The sequence below is a fragment of the Myotis daubentonii genome, chromosome 6, assembly GCF_963259705.1.
Source record: "Myotis daubentonii chromosome 6, mMyoDau2.1, whole genome shotgun sequence".
Taxonomy (NCBI): Eukaryota; Metazoa; Chordata; class Mammalia; order Chiroptera; family Vespertilionidae; genus Myotis; species Myotis daubentonii.
This window is the reverse complement of record NC_081845.1, coordinates 65617414-65634328: the sequence shown is the minus strand read 5'-3', so window position 1 is coordinate 65634328 and position 16915 is coordinate 65617414. Positions and strand designations below refer to the sequence as shown.

The 16915-nt window shown below is 37.7% G+C and overlaps 1 protein-coding gene across 24 annotated transcripts in view; it reads left to right on the top strand.

The window, feature by feature from the left end:
- RIMS1 (regulating synaptic membrane exocytosis 1) overlaps positions 1-16915 on the top strand; it is a 411771-nt gene that overhangs the window by 78553 nt on the left and 316303 nt on the right. For 22 of the 24 annotated variants that reach the window (XM_059701185.1, XM_059701187.1, XM_059701184.1 and 19 more), the window contains exon 2: positions 4466-4546. The exons of the other annotated variants lie outside the window; for them this stretch is intronic. In XM_059701185.1, the coding sequence (XP_059557168.1) occupies positions 4466-4546 (81 nt within the window). The remainder of the gene's footprint in view (positions 1-4465; positions 4547-16915) is intronic. 24 annotated transcript variants of the gene reach the window in all.

Below are 16915 nucleotides of genomic sequence, written 5' to 3'. Positions count from 1 at the left end.
CATTTTTTTGTTGTTCAGAACCTTAGTCAAACAATACAAAACAAATTTAGCAGAGTTACACAAAACTTATTGGCCATGAATTAATTTATAGTTTGTAAATATTTTATAAAAATATGCTGTAACCTTACAAAAAGGTATTACCTATAATTTTTCTAAATCATTAAGTCTTAGCATGTAAAATTAGTTACTCAAGCTTGAAATCTACAGCTTTTGGCTTTTTTATCTTATTCACTCATTTAACAAATATTTAGTGACTATTATGTCAGACACTGTTCTAGGCTCTTGAAGTTACTCTTGAACAGCTCATATTTCAGCAGCAGGAGGGAGTGCATTTTTCTAAGTAGCAGAGCAAGCTGAAGGGTATTGGAAGTGTGTGGATGTGGTGGTGAGTGGGAAGTATAGAACAGTAGTAAGTAGTAAGTAGGATGATCAAAGTAGGAACCATCAAGGACTGACCTAAGAACAAAGACTTGAAAGGGGCAAACCTGGTTTGTCAGAAAGAAGGGTTGGTGCAAAGGCCCCAACATAAGATCGCACCTGGAATGTCTGAGAAAGACCAGCGTGGAGGCTGGTGTATTGGGAGCAGAAGGAGCTAGTGGAAAAGCGGGGAGGGAAGCCAGTGCAAGATTTTGAAGTCATGGTCTGATTTCTCTTTCAAGAGTCAGTTTGGCTGATGTGTTGAGACTAAACTCCAGGAGAACAAAAGTAAATGTTCGGCTACCAGTTAAAATCTGTTGTGGGAATCCAAGTAAAAGGTGATATTGGCTCAGAACAGCATGGCAATAGTGGAAGTGAGGAATGGTCAGATTTGGTGCAGGGTTTGAAAGTAGAACCAATCTGGTGTATTGGACAGACACAGGTGTGAAAGAAAAGAGGAGCCAAGTCTAAAGGTTTTAGCCTGAACAGATAGAGAAATGTATTTTCAATTTAGCCAAGATGGAGATGGCTGCTGGAAGATTTGAGGGTGGGAGAAGGGTTAGGGGGTGTGGGAAAGATGAAGAATTCCATTTTGGAAATACTGATTTTGAGAGGCCCATAGAAATTCAAATGAAAATATTGAGGAGGCTGTCTGAAGTTATGTGGGGAACGAAGTGGAGATAGGACTTTTGCATGTATTTTAGGTACTTTTGGCTAATGACATGTGGAGATTTAGAAGTGGTCGGCTCTAACGCCCATGAGCTCTCTTCTTGTCTAAGTATTTTCTTGTTTCTACGTATTTTTAATCAGTGGGCAACAATCAGAAGATTGTGTATTTAAAAGAATGTTTCATTCTGTTAACCTTATGATGTTGCTTTAGCTGCCTCTTATGACAAATGCAGACTAGCACAATAACATTTGGGGAGTAAGCTTTTCTCTTAGCACTAATAGGATGTAATTGTCTCCATTGATGATAGGAGAAATTCAGTAAAATTCTAAAACCAAAGGATTGAGAACAGATATGTAAACTTGTCACAATCTATTTGTCAACTTTAGTGCACAGAAACTAGTTTCCTGGCATTAATCATGAAAGATAAAACAATTTTGATAAAGTTCAAGTTGAGATAAGGTTTCATAAAATAGTGAGATTTTTTATTTTTTTTATTTTTGCTGGTGGGGGTGCTAGTGATTGCAGGCACCAAAATGGAAAGTCAAAAGAAAGGAAGTAATTATGCAAATTGTAATTTTTGGGAGGGCTTTAGGATTTTTAATTTACATACTGTATAGGAAGCACACTTAGTTCCTGTTTGGTGAGATGAAAGCCTTACTATAGTCTCATTGGCAGGCTCGTGCAATACTTGTTTCTCCTGTGTGTAAGTGCACGGAAGAGTAAAAGTGACTGAGTGGGTAGTTGGCAGCCATTCATTGCATTGATTGCAGTCATTCATAAAACCCTGCAGCGCTGAGGGCGGAGACTGGAGCCTTCCCTTGAGGTGGTAGCTGAATGTCTCATTTGCATAAATCTTCCTTGATGCTTGAGTGATGAGGGAATGCTCACATGCAGTTTGAAGACTGGTAAGAGTCCATGTCTGATAAATCCCTGAGTAATTAAAGTCTTTGTAAAGAGTAAGAGGTTAACATCCTTGAACTCCTAGTCTGGGAAGTCAGCATTGTGGCATTGTTTGTGGCCTCCTTCTGTCTGGCAGAATGAATAAATCATATGTAGAGAAAGATCCCTAATGTCCACACTTACTGAAATATCATAGTTGTGTTTCTTAGAGTATGTGAGGTCTATCTTATTATAATAACTTTAATGCACGGGAGATACTTGAAAAGTACTGGAGGCTAAACAATTTCTATACATTAGAACTGTCAAAACTATTACATTTTATCCCTCCAAACTGTGATATGCCAGATACAACAATCAATTTTCATTTTAGGGATGTGTTAATCTACTCAGGCTAACAAAAACCTTATGAGTATATTATGTCTCTTTATGTGTCTTCGTATCTATCTGAGTATAGGGCTTTCTTATATCGTGAAAAATTTCAGCTAAAAATAACTCAAATTAGAAAATATAGGAATATATATTAGAATATATATATATATATTAGCATAGTTTAGAGCCCCCTTAAATTGGTTGAATAATTAGCAACTTGGAACAGATAGTTTTCCCCCTAAAAACTCAGATTCAGTAGTTGGTCATATCATAGTTTTGTGGTCAGGATATGTGTTAGTATGAAAAATATATGTTGTCCTGCTTTTAAAAAAATTCACTTAAGAGCATATTTAAGGAAAACTAATTAAATAGCAGATTTATTTCAAAGCTTTGTTATTAAATACCTGAAACTTTAGGAGAGAAAAAAAAAAGAAATGAACTAAGAAGGTTGCATATGGTTTCTCACAGATACAGTTCTTGAATTTTTTTTCTAAAGTGGGTGATATTTCTGATATTTTCACAAACCAGTACATGTAGATTAAACATGCTGTATGTGCTATTTTTAGTTGGGTGAGAATTGCTAAAGATTTTCCAGTGCTATGAAATTTAACTTCCTGGGCATTGTACTCTGTATAAGTTAGATTTAAAATTGCACAGAATTCAGAAATTCTAAGATATTACTTCTCCCTAACAACTGCTACCTTACATGTTCTCTTAACCCTGCAGCCTGTGTGGCCATCTCTTCCCATGAACCTGGAATGAAACTGAGGTCCTTATGGTTCCTGAGGGATTGACCATTCCCTTAAGAGTTTAGCATTAGCACTTGACAAGTCACTTTTTTTTTTTTTTAAACCTTGCCCCAGAAGGGACATGTGTTGAGGCTTTGAAATGGCACTGTGTTTTTTTTTTTTTTTTTTTTTTTGGTCACGTCGTTACATACCAGTTTTTAAGTCTTACTTGACCTTGTTTGGAATGGGCAGTGTGTATGTGTGCACGTTTCTGTGCGTTGTGTCCCTGTGTCCCTGTATCATTCTTTCAGAAGTGGAGAATTTAGCCATGCAGCTCTGGGAAAAGTTGATCTGCTACTACCACACCAAGAAGCCACTTCTGGAATAACATGACTGGCCTTAAGTATAAGTAGTGTAGTAAAACCTCCAAGAAAACTCCATGGAAGTTTAAGAGCCAGATTTATGTTTGAGAACCCTGGGTCCCTTAGCAAAGTGTAAGACGTGGGGGTCTCAGCTTTATAACCAGGGCTTCCCTATGTAAAGCAATGTTCGTTTTTAAGCTTTTGAGGTGAGAAGAATATTGAGCTATCTAGGTACAGGCTCAGATGGGGTGTTTTCTGGTTTCTGCCAGGGAATCTCTCTGATGGTCTGTGAGCCCTCTTGACATGAGGATAAGAGTGTGTCTCCTGCTGCCCTTTGCAGCTCTGTTACATCGTCTACCCTCTGCATTTATTTATCCTGTGCTGGAGGACTTCAGACACAAAGACCTTGTACTACTTTCTCACATTGTGCATATATCTTCTCTACTTATTTTACACATACACAGGCACACTCATACTGTATATATGAATATTTTCTTCTAACTCTTTCCTTAGTTTGAATGGGATTTTGAACCTGAGGCTGTCTAGAGGCCTCTCAGGTCTCTTTCCACATTAAGAGGAAAGACCTGTGTTGTGATGAATGGTATGAGACAGGAGTCTTAGTAAAATAGCCAAAGCTACAGAAAATCCTGCTCATCTTTTAACATATCAACACAACAGCTGTTCCTATTTTTAAAGCTTTCAGATGTCTTCATATGGTGAGGCCATAGCTTTCAGTGGCCTCTCTTCTATGGGGAGAGCTGCTGACCATCATTTTATTGGTGCTAAAAGAAAAGTCAAATACAGAGGCTAGCACGGATTTTATTTGGGTATAATTGAGCTCTTGGAAGCCCGAGTCAAAGATTTCCAGCACTAAGGGCTTTTCCAGGACCTCAGGTTATTTAAGGGGCTTGCAAAGATTTCCCCCTAGACTGTGTTTTTAGTACCGTGTTTAATTTCCAGATTTATTCTACCCTTTTTTATAATTAATAGTGCGTTGTGCTGTCTATCATGCGCCCCAGGTGTGTTGTCAGGGACATGGCGAAGCCTGCTGCCTGCAAAACACCAAGAAATGCTGAAAACCAGCCCCACCAACCTTCACCGTGAGTATGGCATTGGTTTTATTGACTGAAAATGTCCTCTCTTACACAGACCTCTGGTTACAGGATTTATTAATTCACACTGCATGTGGGCATAGATATTCTGGCTACTCTGTTGTATGTGTAATAAAAAGGCTACTATTGAGTTAGATAAATTTATCTGCAAACATGAACTCTGTATTAAGTATCTTTGTTAAGTGATGTTTCTAATGCCACATTAGAAGCATAAAACTTGAGAAAACAGACACATTCTGGGAGCTCTAGGGTCGCAGAAATTCTATACCTTTTGGATGTGGAATGCATGTGGACTAGAAACTCAGACTCTGGGAAAGTCGGAGGCAAGGGACACGATGGGGTGGCACGTGTGAAAAAGGGAAATGCATAGGCAGTCCATTGCCCACCTTCACACCAGTTGTTTAAAGGTAATGGGCAATCTGAAAGAGCAGATTGCCCAACTAGTTTTATCTTTATAATTGCAACCTCAAGTGTAGATACTACTGAAGAGTTAAGTGACCAACTGAAGAAGGAAGTAGAGAAGCCAAATAAGTAAACTGGGTTATGAATGCAGATTTTGATGTGATCAAATGTAAAGAGCTTTAAAATCCTGCAGATTAGCATGATGTATTCAGTCTTTTGAGAAGAATTATGGTCCTGGAAGAAAAAATTAAACCTGCCCTTAAAATGTCTCAGCAGTAGCAATACTCAACATAATTATCATAACCAAGTAGTTATAACTAGGGAAATGCCTCCTTCCAAGATTTTTAGCAAAAGCTTTTGAAGAAATGTGTCTTAAAAGTTACTTTTAAGTAGATTTTTTAGCTATCTGAAAGTTCTTTGAAACAAGACCAAAATAAAGGGATAAAATTGTAAAAAAACACACAAAAAACTATGAGAAGTAAATTTTTGTAATACTTTTGCTATGACAACAAATTTTTATTAACATTAGCAAAGACCTAAATTAAATAAAGATTTAAATGCTTATTTTTTGTATATTACATTTAGTCACACATAGTTTAAAATTATTTATACTTTAGGATATAACATTTTGTTAAATAAATTTCAAGAGGCTTCATTGGTGGGTTGTAGATTTTATCTCAAAAAGTATACTTGAATATCATTCTACATTTTAATCAGTACTTTTTAAGGAATTGAAATAATTTTGATTCAATCCTAGTAAAAATGATTGATGATCACATTGGAAAAAAATACAAAGCTTGGAGTACTCTTAATCATGTTGCCATTTTTTCTTCTACAAATGTTCTTACTATAAAGCCATTTTCCTGATGATGGAAAACTTATGATCCTCACTTTCTACCTTATGCTTCAGGTTGCAGAAAATATTTTTCTTATATTAGGATTCAAGCAATTTCTGGGAAAGCATTTTGAGGAATTCACATTTATTTAAAAATATTTTCCACTTATTGAGGTTTCATTGAAATTGGTCCCACTCATTCAAAAACCATTTGATATCCCTCCCAACAATATTTTAGATTTTTTTCCTTATTTTGATTTTATTTTCCATAGACCTATAGTTGTGGAAATCCATTGTAACTTACCTTGTACTTCGTGAAACTTTCCTGGTGGCCCCTCTGAGTACAGTTGCTGAGGTAAATAGTCTCTTTGGGCTCTCTTTTCTACAACCCCCTTGCTCACTCTATACTTTTCTAACTAAAATAGTACACCTCTCTTATGTGACTTGAGGAATTTAAAATTTGCAGCTCATTCCTTATTTCTACTGATTCTCTTTAGACAGTGGTGTGTGTCACATATGTGCCTTTCTAGGTTGATAGGAAAGGACAACAATAAATTGAGTGTAGAGGTGATTAAGCATGGGCTCAAGCTTGTAGATCAGTGTTTTTAAATATATAATTCATAATCTTTTAGTGAGTCTGAAAATCAGTAGAGGCTAGTTTTTTGTTTATTTTTAATGGAATAGATGAGGAAATAAAAATGCATTTCAGATTGATATTGGTAGGATAAATTTAGATCTCTTTATAGGATAACTGGGTCAAAATGTAAATAAATACTATATTTATTTACAAGGTTTGGGCAATGGGTTTTAATCAGGAGAGTGGCTTAGTCAGATATTTATTCTATTTATATGTCAAGTATGTTTTACTTTGACAGAGGTGGGAAGATGGCATATGAATGTGATGTGGGAAAAACTAGAGATAAACAAATCAGTTAATAGACTGTTGTAATAGTCCAGAGAAATATGATAAGGTCTTGGCCTAGAGGAGTAGCAGAGAGTGAAGCAAGCATTTCAGGAGTTGAGTGAGAAGGCAAAAGGGCAGTGGGTGATTGTCAGCTCCTTATGGGTTTTAAGGAAAATGTTTGGGGGATTATCATATCATTGGTTTGGGTGATTAAGTATCATTACCAGAGAGAATAAAATAATCAAACCAGGCCCAGGGGTGGGTGAGTGGTGGGTAGTTCAGATTTTGATATGATGATGTTGTGGTACCTGTGCTTTATCCAAGGGTATACTTCCTAGAAATAGTTGGGGATATAAAACTGAAGCACTCAGCTAACTGGGAAAGTAGATTGTGTCACCAATGGATACATAATTAGGAAAAATAAATACCAGAGAGACTCCTAGCTAAAAATAATGCTTAAGGATGGGTAAAGGAAGAGGACCCCCCAACTCAAATGAGAACTAAAACTTAAACTCTGGTTCTTGGACAACCAGAGCTGAGGTACAAGGGGAAAACCCCAATAGTATCAAGTGAAGCAGAAAATCAGTCAACAACTTGAGAGGTTAAAAATGTCTTTTGGGTTTGGCCAAATAGAAATCAAGGGGAGCATTTGTCATAGCAATTTTAATATACAGGGGTGAGCAAAGCTAGGTTTACAGGTATAACACACATAAAGAATATAATAATTAATTAATAATAATACAAGAATAAACTCTGTTTCACATACTCACAACTGCAAACCTACTTCTGTATAAGTGGGTGGAAATACTCTATTCTGTGGGTGTGAGGAGGAAATGATAAGTTAGGAAAAGTAGACTGGGATTGCACATGCCTTTTTCAAAAACAATTGACTGAGTAAGGAAAGAGAGTGGTAAGTAGACAGGAAGTAGGGGGACTGTTCTTGTGTTACTTGGTACATTCTATTTTGCAAGTCTAGATTGATGGATAAACATGTCAATATAATTTATATTTTTGATGACTGTATTTAATACATCCAAAGATTATTTTTTAGTTATTAAAATGTCATTCAGTCATATTTTAAACATGCTGCATATGTTAAAGTAATAAATATATAAAAAAATATTAGTGGAGTTGAACAAATTGAGTCTTATGCCTGGTATTCCTCAGGTATACTATGCATAGATAAATAAGATAGAATTCCCATATTAAGAATTCCCTCTCAAATTGAGGACAACAGTTATATAATCAAACAAATTATAATTCTATATGATAAGTGCAACCATAGAAGTATGTTAAAAAAAGAGAAAACGGTTTATTCTGTTTGAGGTTGGTGTGGTCAGGGAAGTATTCATAGACCCGTCAGTAGTTAATATGAAATTTGAAGGATGAATAGTTCAGGAAGTAGGCAGGTTTGGGGTGCAGGGTTCCAGAAGGAGAAAACAGTTGCCCCGAGGCCCAAAATATCAGGTTGTGCTGGTGTAATGTAAAGTGTGTACTCAAGGCTGGAGCATATGAGTGTGTCTGCCTGTGTGTGTGTCTGTGTGTATGTTGTTGTGTGTGGAATGGGAGTCCATGTGTGTTTGGGGATGAGTGTAGGTGGAGTGTGTGAAAGAGAGAGAGGAAGAAAGAAGACTGGAAGTAAAAGTACTGCATCAGAATCTCTGAAGAATAGGACTCTGTGGAATTGGGAGAAAATGAGTAACACATTACTTTACTTTTAATACTGTATTTTGAAATTTGACATAACATGATGGGTTTTTTTGTGTTTTTCAAAGTCACCATGGACTTATTTAAAGCCTGAGAAACACTTGTCTACTCATCAGTCACGGATGTTTGTGGGAATAAGTAGGAGAGGTAGGAGGTAGAGTGGATTTGAGAAAGTTTTGCAGATAGTATAATTAGAGTACAGTGGTTCATTAGATGTGATAATAAAGCAAAGAGGAGAAGAAATAACTCACTTTAGCTCAAGAGATCAAGTGGATGTGATAAAATTAAAAGATAATTAATTTATGTACTAGCATTATGCTAAGTGATATAAGCCAGTCAGAGAAAGACAAATACCATATGATTTTACTCATATGTGGAATCTAATGAACTAACAAGCAAAATAGAGAGAGACTCATAGGTAGAAAGCAGGCTGACAGTTGGGGGGGCGGGGCGGGCGGTGCAGATGGAAGTGAAGGGATTGAACTAAAAAGAAAAAAAAGGAGAAAAAAAATCTCATGGACACAGACAACAGTCTGGTGATTGTTGTGGGTGGGAGGATGGAGGGAGGTGGAGGAAGGTATAGGGGTGATAAATGGTGATGGAAAGAGACTCAGCTTGGGGTTGTGAACACACAATAGAGTATACAGATGATGTGTTGTAGAATTATGCACCTGAAAACTGTATAATTTTGTTAACCAGTGTCACCCAATTAAAAAAAAAACAAGTTCTGATTTATCATTAGACTTGTGTATTAGCAGCCAATCAAAATATCCCAAAGATAGTTGGCTATTCATATTTTAACCTCAGGAGACACTTAGATGAGATATACTAATTTGTGAGCAATTTACTTTATTTGTGAGCAATAAAAACCATTAAGAGAAATGAAGTAGCATAGGAAGATATAGAGAGTTAAAGGAAATAATGTAAAAGACACTATAGAGGGTCTCACCAGTACTTAAACAAAGAGCAGAGGAATTACGTAAATTATGCAAGAACAAATGTGTCTCAGTTTTCCTGGAACTTTCTGTGTTTTAGTACTGACAGTCCCATGTCCTGGGAACCTACCTTAGTTGTGGAAAACTGGAATGGTGGGTGACATCAGAACTGGTAAAGTTGGCATATAAAAGTAAAAACCCAGAAAAAGAATATATAACCAAGGAAAAACTATTCTTTTACAAATAATGTCTATATTATTGTGGAAGGTGACATTATCTATATACTAGAGGCCTGGTGCATGGATTCGTGCACCAGTGGGGTCCCTCAGCCTCGCCTGCGTCCTTTTGTAATCTGGGATCCCTCGGGGGATGTTGGACTGCCGGTTTCGGCCCAATCACTTGCAGGGATGGAGCTGAAACTGACAGTCTGACATTCCCCAAGAGATGTAGTAGTGCAAGAAGCCGCAGGTGGCCTGGGGAGGAGCCCAAGCCCCGGCCAGGCCCTGAACTGCTCCTGCTCATCCTGGCCCCACTGCGCCTGCTGATACTGCTTGGTAGTGCTGCCGGAGGTGGGAGAGGCTCATGCCGCTGCAGCCTCGCTCGCCAGCCATGAGCCTGGCATCTGGCTCCGGTTGATCAGCTGCCCCCTGGTGGTCAGTGTGCTCCCACAGTGGGAGTGCTGCTTAGCTGACTCATGGGGGCCAGATGCAGGTTCTTGGAGACTGCAGCGGAGTGGCAGGAGTGGCAGTGAGCCTACAGAGCAGTGGCAGCGGCAGGCGCAGTGGGGCCGGGATGAGCAGGAGTGGTAGGCAGGAGCTGCAGGCAGCATTGGACTGCCGGTTTCGGCCTGATCCCCACAGGCTACATCCAGGGATCCCACCAGTGCATGAATCCATGCACCGGGCCTCTAGTTAGAAGTAAATTGAATTCAGAAAGATACATAAATCAGAGTTCAGTTCAGTCTTTTTTGTTTTGCTTTGTTTTGTGTTGGTGATGGCCTGCTTCTTAAAGTTAAGATATAGCCTGGCCAGTGTGGCCCAGTGGTTGAGCATTGACCCATGCACCAAGAGGTCACTGGGTCCATTCCCAGTCAGGGAACATGGGCTCAATCCCCAGCAGGAGCCATGTGGGAGGTAGCCAATCCATGTTAATGTTTCTCATGGATGTTTCTATCTTTCCTTCTCCCTTCCTCTCTCTATAAAAAAATCAGTAAAAACATATATTTAAAGTTAAGATATACTTCACATACTCTACATACAATTCACCTTTTTAAAATGTACAATTTAGTGTTTTTCAGAAAATTGTGCAACCGTCACCTCTATGTAATTTCAGAACATTTTGATCACCCTTTAAAGGAAACTTAATATCCATTTGCACTCATTCCCCTATTTCTCCCTCAAAATCCAACTCTTAGCAACTACTAATCTACTTTCTGTCTCTATGGATTTTCCTACTCTGAACATTTAATATAAATGGAATCTCATAATATGTGACTGTTTTTTGTTGTTGTTTTTCTTGATTGTTTTTGTTGTTGTTTTTTTGTTGTTTGTTTTTTTAATCCTCACCGTAGGATATTTTTTCATTGATTTTTAAAGAGAGTGGAAGAGAGAGGGAAAGACAGAAAGAAACAGCAATATGAGAGAAACTGATCAATTGGTTGTCTCCTGCAGGTGCCCTGACCAGGGCCAGGCTGGGGAAGAGCCTGCAACCAAGGTATGTGACCTTGACTAGTATGGAATCCCGCACCCTTGGGTCCACAGGCTGAAACTCTATCCACTGAGCCAAAGCAGCTAGAACAATATATGATTTTTATAATTTAGAATTCATCTTACCTTAGACAAAAGACCAAGAAGTGATTTTATCATTTAGAATAATATTTTTAAGATTCATCTATGTTACAGAATGAATTAGTATCTCATACTTTTATTGTCAAATAATATTTCATTGTATGTATATGCCAGTCTTTTGTTTATCCACTCATCAGTTAATGAACATTTGGCCTGTTTTCCAGTTTTATACTATTATATATAATCTGCTTTTAACACTTATGTACAAGTGTTTGAGTGGATGTACGTTCTTAGTTCTCTTGAGTATAAACCTAGGAATGGAATTACTGGGTTATATGGTAACTATGACCACTGGGTCACATGTTTACATATTTTAGGACCTGTCAAACTGTAATTCAAAGCAGCTGTACCATTTAACATTCCTATCAGCAATGTAAGAGTATACAAATTTCTCTGTATCCTTGACAACACTTGTTATTGTTGGTCTTTTTTTATAGCCATCATTGTGGGTATGAAGTGTATGAATGGTTATCTTATTGTGGTTTTGATTTGTATGCCCTCACTGAACAATGATGTTGAGCATCTTTTCATGTGCTCATTGGCTATTTGCATTGCTCCTTTGGAGAAGTATTGGTCAAAATCTTTTGTTCATTTTTAATTGGGTTGTTATTTTATTGTTGAGTTGTGTGAATTCTTTGTATATAATGAATACTATTCTTGTCAGATAAATGATTTGCAAATATTTTTCCCCATTTATTTTCTTGATAGTACCTTAAAGGACAAGTTTTTAATTTTGATGAAGTTCAATTGACTTATTTTTCCTTTGGTTACTTCTGTTTTGGTGTCATAGCTGAGAAATTATTGTCAAATCCAAGGTCTTAAGGATTTACCCCTATGTTTTCTTCTAAGGGTTCTATAGTTTTCGATCTCACATGTAGGTCTTTGATCCATGTTGAGTTACTTTTTGTGTATGGTGTGAGATAGGGGTTCAGTTTTGTTTTTTTGCATGTGGATATCCAGTTGTCAAAAATTAGTGAGAGCAGATATATTTGTCTTGCTCTTGATTGTTGAGGGGAAGTTCTCAGTCTTTCCTTATTAAATATGATATCAGTTGTGTGGTTTTAGCAGATGTACTTTGGTAGGTTTAGGAACTTTCCTTCCATTTGTAGCTGAGTATTCATATCATGAAAAGGTATTGAATTTTCTTAAGTGCTATTTCTGTATCTATTGAGATAATAGTGTGTTTTTTGTCCTTTAGTCTATTAATATGGTATACTACTTTGATTTGCATACCTTGGATCAACCTTTCATATCTGGGATATATCCTACTTGTTATCCATTTTATCTATTGCTAGTATTTTTGATGATTTTTGTGTATATGTTAATAAGAGATATTGGTCTATTGTAGTCTATGTAAGAAGAGTTTGTGAAATGTTACTACAATTTTTTCTTCAAATATTTGGTAAAATTTATCATTGGACCCATTAGCTTCTCTTTGTGGAATTTTTTTTTTTAATTTGTGAGAGGCAGGGAGAGTGAGATAGAAACATCAATTATGAGAAAGAATCATTGATCAACTGCAGCTGCCTTCTGCATAGCCCCCCACCAAGGATTGAGCCCGGAACCTGGGCTTGTGCCGCAATCAGGAATTGAACTGTGACCTCCTGATTCATAGGTCAATGCTCAACCACTGAGCAACACTGGCTCAGCTGTGGGATGTTTCTTGATTATTTACATTCTGTCTTGTTTGAACATTTATAACAGTTCTATGTGAATGTGTATGTATGTGTGGGTGAATGTATCATATGAAATTCTCAAATCTTCAGAAAAACTTGTATTCAAAGTGAGTTTGATATAACTCTTGAAACATTCATGATTTGGGGTTATTGACACCTTTTGTTTCTAATTCCTAGATAATAAACTGTGTGTGTGTGGCTTTGCATTTGCAAGTATGACCAATTTTATCATTAAATAAAAAATTGTCAGTATAACCTGATATCTTGGGGTCATTGTGAAGAGACAATCAGAAAAAAGGTATCTGGACATGGAGAGCATTATGCTAAGCTAAATAAGCCAGTCGGAGAAAGATAAGTATCACATGATCTCACTCATTGGTGGAATATAATGAACAACATAAATTGATGGACAAAGATAGATCTAGAGACATAGAAGCATAGAACAGGCCATGAAACCTCAGAGGGAAGGCAGGGGAGGCTGGAGGGAGGTAAAAGATCAACCAAAACACTTGTATGGCCCTAACCGGTTTGGCTCAGTGGATAGAGCGGCAGCCTGCAGACTGAAAGGTCCCTGGTTCGATTCCGGTCAGGGGCATATACTTTGGTTGCGGGCACATCCCCGGTAGGAGGTGTGCAGGAGGCAGCTGATCGATGTTTCTCTCTCATCAATTTTTCTAGCTCTCTATCCCTCTCCCTTCCTCTCTGTAAAAAATCAATAAAATATATTTAAAAAAAAACAAAAACAAAAAAACACTTGTATGCATGCATATAAGTATAACCAATGGGCATAGACAGTAGGGGGGTGAGGGCCTGTGCTGGGAAGCGAGACCAAGCTGGGAGAGGTCAGTGAGGGAAAAAGGAGACATATGTAATATTTTCAACATTAAAGAATTAAAAAAAGGAAACCCTATAACCATTCATAAAAAACAACAAAATAATAAAATAAAGATCTTGTAGACACAAGTTATACTGTTAAGATTCTGATTACCGCCGAAACCGGTTTGGCTCAGTGGATAGAGTGTCTGCCTGCGGACTGAGAGGTCCCGGGTTCGATTCTGGTCAGGGGCATGTGCCTGGGTTGCGGGCACATCCCCAGTGGGAGATGTGCAGTAGGCAGCTGATCGATGTTTCTCTCTCATCGATGTTTCTAACTCTCTATCTCTCTCCCTTCCTCTCTGTAAAAAATCAATAAAATATATTTTTTAAAAAAAGATTCTGATTACCTTTAGAAAAACTGGCAAACTGGTTTTGATATGGTATTTATGTTTAGTTATTTTTCTTTTGTTATTCAGATGTTTATAAGTCTTTTAATTACTGATCACTTTATTTATTTAACAAAAAAAATGATTTAAGTAAAAAAATCAAATTATTTAGTTTCAGGATTTTATTTTGGCATTCTGTTCCTGACCCCTCTACTTCCTCTTTTCTAGAAATGATCTTTCTGTGCCATGGTAATTCACATCCTGTACTGGATCATTGAGTATCATCTGTGTTGAGGCTTTGGACATAACTCTTCACTTCTTCACAGCCTCAGATGAGTCAGCCTTGAATTGACAGGGAGGCTGCATCCACATTTTTCTCTCAATGGGCATAGTTTTTCAGGTTTCAAGGGTGTGGCCTTTCTCAGGGGCATCAATTTTTGTACAAATTTAGTTATATGATACAGGGACTTCTCATGACCAATATGTATGGGAGAAGAATGAATTTAATCATGTAAATGTGGTAGCTTATTAAGCTAATTTAAAATAGTCAACCTTGAGAACCAGAAATATAACTGAGAAAAATTTATATTAATATCTTTACTTTTCCCACAGCAGTATGGGAAATACACATATATCTTTATGCTTGAAACTATGGTTTCTCATTTAAAATTACATATTTAACATCAAAATTATATCTTATACTAGGTAAAATTAAAATGTTTTAATATATATGTATATATATTTAATATATTTTTTATTGTTGATAGTATTACAGATATCTCCCATTTCCCCCCATTTTTCCCCCTCATCCCAGCCTTCCCCCCCCACTCCCAGGTCAGTATATTTTTATTGATTTCAGAGAGGAAAGGATAAGAAGAGAGAGATAGAAACATCAATGATGAGAGAGAATCATTGATTGGCTACTGCCTGCACACCCTCTACTGGGTATAGAGCCCACAAGCTGGGCATGTGCCCTAACTGGGAATGAAACTCTGACCTCCTGGATCATAGGTTGACACTCAACCACTGAATCACACCGGCCAGGCAAAGTGTTTTTTGAAATTGCAAACAGTTGGACAGAAACCCTTGTCACTATGTCACTAAATCTCTAAGCTCTGCATACCAGAAGTGATTTTCAAGATGTGAGTACTATTGCCAGATCTCTATGTCTTACAGTATTAGTGGATGGAAGAAGTTTCATGGATAAAATAGAAGATTGGGCAACTGTCACTATCGCAGACAGACCCCCTTCATGAATTCAGTTATTCCTCTCATAAGCCTGGCAGAGGCTCTGTGAATACTGCAGTCCATCTGCTTTTTCCTGCTCTTGATCTCGCCCTTCTGCCCATCCTGAGCCATATGTTGTTCTCTACTCCTGAAGCTCCGCAGATTTATACTCAGTCTTGTCCTAATTCTCCTGAATTCTGATCTCAGTGCAGGTGTGGTCTACTCCTTTAGTGGAAACCTGTCAAGTCAGTTTTGGATGAGGAGGTAGCATTGAGGAGAGGGGAAATGAACTCCTTCAGCAAGCAGAAGAGTGTACAGTAGGGGATGCAGTGCACTGCTTGCTCTGCAGGGTCAGGCTGTTCATTCTCCCTTCAACAAATGTTTGTTCAGTCTGTACCAAAGTTCCCCTTATCTGCGGCTGCACTTTCCTAGGTTTCATTTACCTGCTGTCAACCACAGTCCAAAAATATTGAATGAATATTCCCAGAAATAAACAACTCATAAGTTTTAAACTGCATGCTCTGCTGAATAGCCTGAAGCAATCTCACTCTGTCCCACTCTGTCCAGGCTGGACGTGAATCACCCCTTTGTCCAGTGTATCCAAGCTGGATATGCTACCTGCCCAATAGTCACTTAGTAGCTGTCTCAGTTATCAGGTTGACTATCACAGTATCACAGTGCTTGTGTTCAAGTAACCCTTCTTTTACTTAATAATGTCCCCAGTGTGCAAAAATAGTGATGCTGGCAATTTGGACACGGCAAAGGAAAGGCATAAAGTACTGCCTTGAAGTGAAAAGTTGAAGTTCTTGACTTAATGAGTAAAGAAAAAAATCTATACTGAGGTTGCTAGGATTTATGGTAAGAACAAATCTTTTATTCACAAAATTGCCAAGGAGAAAAAAATTCTTCCCAGTTTTGCTGTCACTCCTCAAACAGAAAAGTTATGGACACAATTCACAATAAGTGCTTAGTTAGGTAGAAAAAGCATTACATTTGTGAGTGGAAGACATGAGCAGCAGAAAACATGTTCTGATTGACAGCACCGTGCTACCCCAGAAAGCATGGAACCTACATGAAGGCTTCAACAAGGGATCCACTAAAATGAATGATACCAAGCCATTCACAAGGAAGGGATGGTTAGATAGACTCATAAACAGGTTTGGATTGAAAATATAAAAATGACCAGAGAGGTTATATCTGCTGATGAAGAAGCTGCTACCACAGTTCCCCAGAGTTAAAGAAGTTGATTAAAGTTCAGTACTCTCCAGGGTTCTGGCATCCACTAGGAGTATTGGAACGTATTCCTCATGGTTAAGGAGGGCTATCGTACTGTGTGAAGAGCCCAGTGACAGGCACTGGGTGTGATGATAAATAAAGCAGAGTCCTTCTCCTGGTAGAACTTAGAGCATGGGAGGAAATGATGTAAACAACAAACAAATATATATATATATATATATATATATATATATATATATATATATATATATATATATATATATGCTAAAACTATTTCTTTTCAACAAGGGCCTAAACTGGGTGCAGTGATAAACTGCTCAGGGGAAGCTGATTATAAAGCATGCTCAAGTACGGCTCTGAGAGGAGAGACATGAAAGATGAGAACT